At 31.0% G+C, this 5697-nt stretch overlaps 1 protein-coding gene across 1 annotated transcript; it reads left to right on the forward strand.

Moving 5' to 3' along the window:
* The first annotated feature begins 4716 nt into the window (after nucleotides 1-4716).
* LOC109221284 lies at nucleotides 4717-5363 on the forward strand. The gene has a single exon (XM_019385749.1). It carries the CDS (start codon nucleotides 4793-4795, stop codon nucleotides 5210-5212), a length of 420 nt encoding a protein of 139 aa, XP_019241294.1. The 5' UTR covers nucleotides 4717-4792; the 3' UTR covers nucleotides 5213-5363.
* The last annotated feature ends 334 nt before the right edge of the window (nucleotides 5364-5697 follow it).

A 5697-nucleotide genomic window follows, 5' to 3' on the forward strand; every position in this document is an offset into this window, starting at 1 on the left:
CACCACCCCAGGAGCATGATCATAGAGCAGAATCAAAACTTGGGGTCCAATTCATAAGTTCAAAGTGGAGGCGGAAAGTGATTCATGTCGTGCCGCGACGTTAAATCAAGCGCTTGTTGGGAGGCAACCCAGCTTTATTGCTTTCTTTTATTTATTTTTTTAATTGTATTATTTTTGTAGTGTCAATTTTTTATTTTCTAGGAGCATGGAAAGAAAAAGTATTGGAAGGATGCAACAACAAACCAAATGGTTGGAACTAAGTGTGAGGTACCCGCACGAAGGACCGAGCTTGGGAGAAGTCTGAATACCCCATAAGCTACTAGTGATTCGGTCTTTGACCTACCAGGGAGTTTCTTTTACCCTCTTATTAATATGGTGTGCATTGGGGACAATGCACAATTTTAAGTGTGGGGTGAGGAGATTGTCTGGGTGACTTTCTATGTTATTTTAGTTGTGTTTGTTTAATTGAATAATTTTTTTATTTATTTTGTTAAGAAAAAAAAAAGGATTGGACTTTTCCCGACGATGGATTTATTAGACAATTTTCTTGAGGGATTTAAGCCTAAAGAAAAAATAAAATAAAAAGATTTTCTTTTGTTAGGTAGTGTAGCAATTCCCCCTTGGTTTTTCTTTGTGCCGCGGTTCTTTTCCAAGGGTTTTATTTGAACCGGGTGTAGTTAGTTTTTTTTTTTTTAGGAATAGGAGCCATTGTGTTGTGTTTTGAATTGAAGCAATATCTCTTCACTTTTGTTATGCCTTTGAGAATAGTGAGTACTTTGGGTGTGACGCTTAGGCTCAGTTTTTGACTCTTGTAGAAGTACCTTAAGTTGTATTATCTTAACTTTGCTTAACTGCTTTGACTAGAGTGTCTTGATGAATCCAATCCTGAGTGAGTTATGTGCCATGTGTGTGTATGGTTTTGTGTTATTCTGTGCATTGCATTTGATGCCTAGAACTTACCCCGTGTGTTTGCAAAGCGAAATAGTAGTTTTGTTCGGTCTTGGAAGTGATATAAACATTTCTTGTTGAGCCATATATACATATTTTACTCACCTAATTCTTATGTATCGTAGTTAACCCCTTTGAGCCTGTAATCTTGTTTCCTTAGCAACCACATTACAAGCCTTACCCATTTGTTGGAATTAACCATCTATTTGAACCATTGTAACCTCTCATGAGCACTTGAATTGTTTATGAACTTTGTAAAAGTTAAAGTGTGGGGTGGTTGGTTTGGCTTTTGAGTGGAACTAACGAAATATGGAGAAAGGTGCACTGTTTTGAAAAAGTAAAAGCCACTTGAATTGAAAAAAAAATAGCTGGATTGTTGTAAAAAAAAAAAAAAAATAATAATAATAATAATAATAATAATAATAATAATAATAATTCCTTGATAAGTGGTGGCTCTTGATGTAAGTGTGCTTAAAGAAGTATGGGGTAATATAAATTGATGTGAAGGTGGAGTTTGGTTTGACATAAGTATGGGGTTGAATGTTAAAGTATATGTATTAAAGTGCTTAGGGAGGTGTAGTCACTCTTATATCTAAATGTATCCTACCCGTCCCTCCGCCTACATTACAACCAAATAAAGTCCTAATTGATCCTGGATTGAATGAGCTCGATTAGTGGAGTAGTACACTACGGGCAAGCTTATGGTGCATCTTTTGTGGCATATGAATGTTATTTCTGAGAGTGAGTGAATTCTTTCTATCTTGAGTTCCTAAGTGTTCTTCAATTTTATTGTGTGGAGTGGAACTACTCTCTTTTGTTGTGTGAGGGCACTTGATTCATGAAGGAAAGGTAATGTCAGTGACCTCTATGTTAGAGTAAGTAGGTGAGTTGTGAATAATGCGTGATACTTGTGAGTCAAATCTTGAGGTGAAGATGTTACACTTTTGTGCTTAGTCTATTTTAAATACTCTTGGTGTGATGAGTTAGGAGAATTGTTTAAAAAGGTCGTGTCTATAAAAAAAACAAAAAAAAAAGTGTAGTTTGATTGCTCGAGGACGAGCAATGGTGTAACTTGTAAGTGTGGGGTGTTTTACGTTTTTCCAAATTCCAAACGGAACAGGGTGAAAAACCGCGATTTTTTTTAGTCTGAATATATGATTGGTTTATTCTTAAGCTTGTAAGATTTTAGTATTAGAGAATATATGTGTATATTCGAGCAAGATAAATGTAGTATTTACTAATTAACTTTATTTGAGTGATTTTTTAGAAAGTAGATGTTCTTTGCATAACAATTGTTTCCAATATGTCAAAGTATTGAACATTAAGTGGAAAAGTAGAAGAACTAATGCAATATAATAACAACGTTATATAATTTAAATTCATCTAAAAATAGAGAATTCAAATTGAGACAGTGCAAAAGTGCATATACACGATAAATATAGATAACCTTTCATAAAAAGTGAAATTAATCTATATCTATATTTATACTATATTAAAAGCACGAAGACCCTTAGCGAAATGTCGTTCGACTTTTTTACCCTTCAAAAATAAGTTTTATATTGGACAAAATTGTACTTTAATTTATTTTCCTAATATTTAGGAATACTTATTTAATTATTTTCCTATTATTTGGGGCGTTTCTTCCAATTCTAGAATTCCTACACTTTCAACTCCATTAAGATTTAGGAGTACTAAATAAGCTTTTAATTCACAATAGGATAGTCTCGATTACTTTATACTCTTTTTAGGTAGGCGGATTTTTTTTGTTTAACAAAATTTTCTCTTTTAAATCCATTTATATTTATGAGAAGTTCACGTTATCCTTCCCAACAAGTTAACATGACAAGACAAAGTTGTTATGGGGAATAAAAAATTAATATTTCTTCAATTTGTATTTTCTTTAGCTCAAGTTTGATTCACAAGTTATTATTATTGTAATTATTTTTAAGTGGTATATCTAAATTAAAAATGAATTATTTTATTCATTCAATTAAAGCAAAGCTCAACTCACACAAGTAATTAAAATATTATTTCTTTTATTGGAATTTTTTTATGCTTAGAACTAAAATATTTTAAAGATATAACTTTAGGAGTACAAATTATCTCACAATTCCAAGTAATGTAAAGCATGTGCCATTTTATACATGAAACAAAACAAAATAAAAAAGAAACTGAGGTTACAACTAGTAGAAAATCATTTATATGTATTTAACGGGAGTAAAAATTAAATTCAACAACATAAGAAATCATAATAGAATAGAAGTTAACAAGCAAAGTATTCTTGTAAAATTTCTCTTAAAATGCTTTTAGGAAATATAAGCAATTAAAATGTATTTTTGAATTAAATCAGACTTAAGTTTAAAAAGTTCCTATTTAAATAAGAACAACTAAAATGATACATTCTATAAATTGATGAAAAGAATAAATTTAAATTTTGATCTTAACGTAAATTTCATATTCCAAATCTTCTAATAAAATCTATCAAGTAATCTAAATACAATCATATACTCTTGATTTTCATAGAAAAGTAATTTTTTGATGCATAAATATAAAATCTGGGATGCATGATTATGTATTTGGACAAAGAAAGAAAGCTCTCACTAAAAGAAAAAAATAGATTAATCATACGTTAGTGACTTAATTATTCTAGTTTTGCGATAGTAATTTATCTTTTCTAATATATTGAAAATAATTCCTATATATTTTTTTATTGATTAAAGTAATCGAATATTATGCATTTTGCTCATGAGGAAATAAATGTTTTGTGTAAGTTAGATGACTATGTTTCTGTCTTTTTAGAATGAACTTAAGAATATATGCATTTTTTTTAAAAAAAACTCTAAAATATGCAAGGGTTATGTGCTCTTACTGTAACTAAAAAGTAAGCGCAACTGTAAATTTGAAGTGGTAAAATTATAAAATTGGAATATATTTTAAGAGTAATGATGGTTTAGGACTTATATGGGATGGAGTTTCTTCCTTTATTAAGTTAGTTAAATAGGATAATAATCATCATTTCATAAATTTACAAAAAAAAATTATTTTATGTAATTGAAACACAATTTTAATATGATGTTCATGCCATTTTTAAAAGTTTGTATTCATTAAGATGGGGTACACACGCAAAGCGCATATACTAATTCTAGTAATTTGAAAATAAGGTATAGTATATGCTACCATTAATTAATTACATTGACACATAATGTAACAAAAAGACCACTATCGATCGATATATGCGTATAAATTAAGTTAAAAAAGAACACTATTTTACAAAGGAATATTTGCAAACATAATTGTTACAACAGTCTACCTTTGATGGGAAAGTGTCTTAAAAAAATTGTTGGGAGCAGAGGCGGACCTATGTTGTAAAATTAGGGTTACCATATACCGTTAGTTGAAAAGTTCGATAAAAATTTTATGATAGATGTATATATTTTTAAAAAGTAGTAATATATTAATAGCGACATCTTATATACTATAAAGCAAATTATATTTTGGTTAAATACAAAAGTGCACCCGTAACATTCGATCAAATTCCGAGTCTGCGTGACTCCGATTGAGAGTGATCATAAAAACAGAAGCAAAGTCGGTAACGTCGTGACCCACACACACGGTCCCCATAAATCTACGTCTTCTCCTAATTAAACACTCGAAAACAGCTGACACAAATTCCAATTTCACACTGATAACTCATCCTTTACGCACGTTCCTTTGACTCCTTGGTACCCCCAACATCCACTATATTTTTCTGTATATATATACACATCTTATCTTCATATTCCCACTCACATGCAATTTGGTCATTAGTCATTACTCATTCATAATTCATTACGTGCGAAGAATTATGGCTTTTACTCATGAGTCAGAAATTATATGCAAGAAACATCCAGATCATAAACAACAACCAGGAGTTTGTTCTTGTTGTCTCAGAGAAAGACTTAACAAGCTTTCTGCTTCAACAGCAACAATAGCAGTAATATCTTCATCTACCTCTTCTTTATTTTCCTCTACTTCTTCTTCCACTTGTGATTCTCCACGTGGTGGCGGCCACCGCCGTATCACCTCCGACGTTGTGGGTCCCTTCTCTTTCGTCAGCATCATCGGTGCCGGCGCCGGCACCGGAGGTGGTTTGAGAAAAAGCAGATCGATAGCTTTTGTTGCAAGATCAGGTGGATTTATGAATGGACAAAAGAAGAAAGAAGGGTTTTGGTCAAAACTGATAAGGTCAACAGGGAAAAAGACCAAAAGGGTTCTTGTGTATTGATCACTTTTGTAAAAGATTTTTATACTATCAATAAATTTTTAACTAATATAACAAGGTATATATCATCTTTTGTAGGTTACTGATATATATTTGTTATAAAAGATTGTATGTAATTGACTTAACGTGATAGAGTGTGAAAATATTATATTTATAAGGGTGTGTTTGGTATAACGGAAAATGTTTTCCAAGAAAATATTTTCTTGGAAAACAAGTAGTAATCTTATTCATTTTTCGGTGTTTGGTACGCAAATTAAGGAAAATAACTTCTCAAGAGTATTCATAAATAATTTAGATATAATAAACATGAAGCCATAAACTTTCAAACCAGCAACCTTCCGAACCCACATTTTTCATAAACTTTCGAAACCGCGGAATTTCTAAACCCGTAAACTTCCAAACACATAAATCTCCGAACTCATAACTTTGGAACTTATAAAATTTTGAACCTTTAAACCGATAAATAAAAAAACTAAAATTGGAAAATA

This window comes from Nicotiana attenuata, unplaced genomic scaffold (genome assembly GCF_001879085.1).
Source record: "Nicotiana attenuata strain UT unplaced genomic scaffold, NIATTr2, whole genome shotgun sequence".
In the NCBI taxonomy this organism is placed as follows: domain Eukaryota; kingdom Viridiplantae; phylum Streptophyta; class Magnoliopsida; order Solanales; family Solanaceae; genus Nicotiana; species Nicotiana attenuata.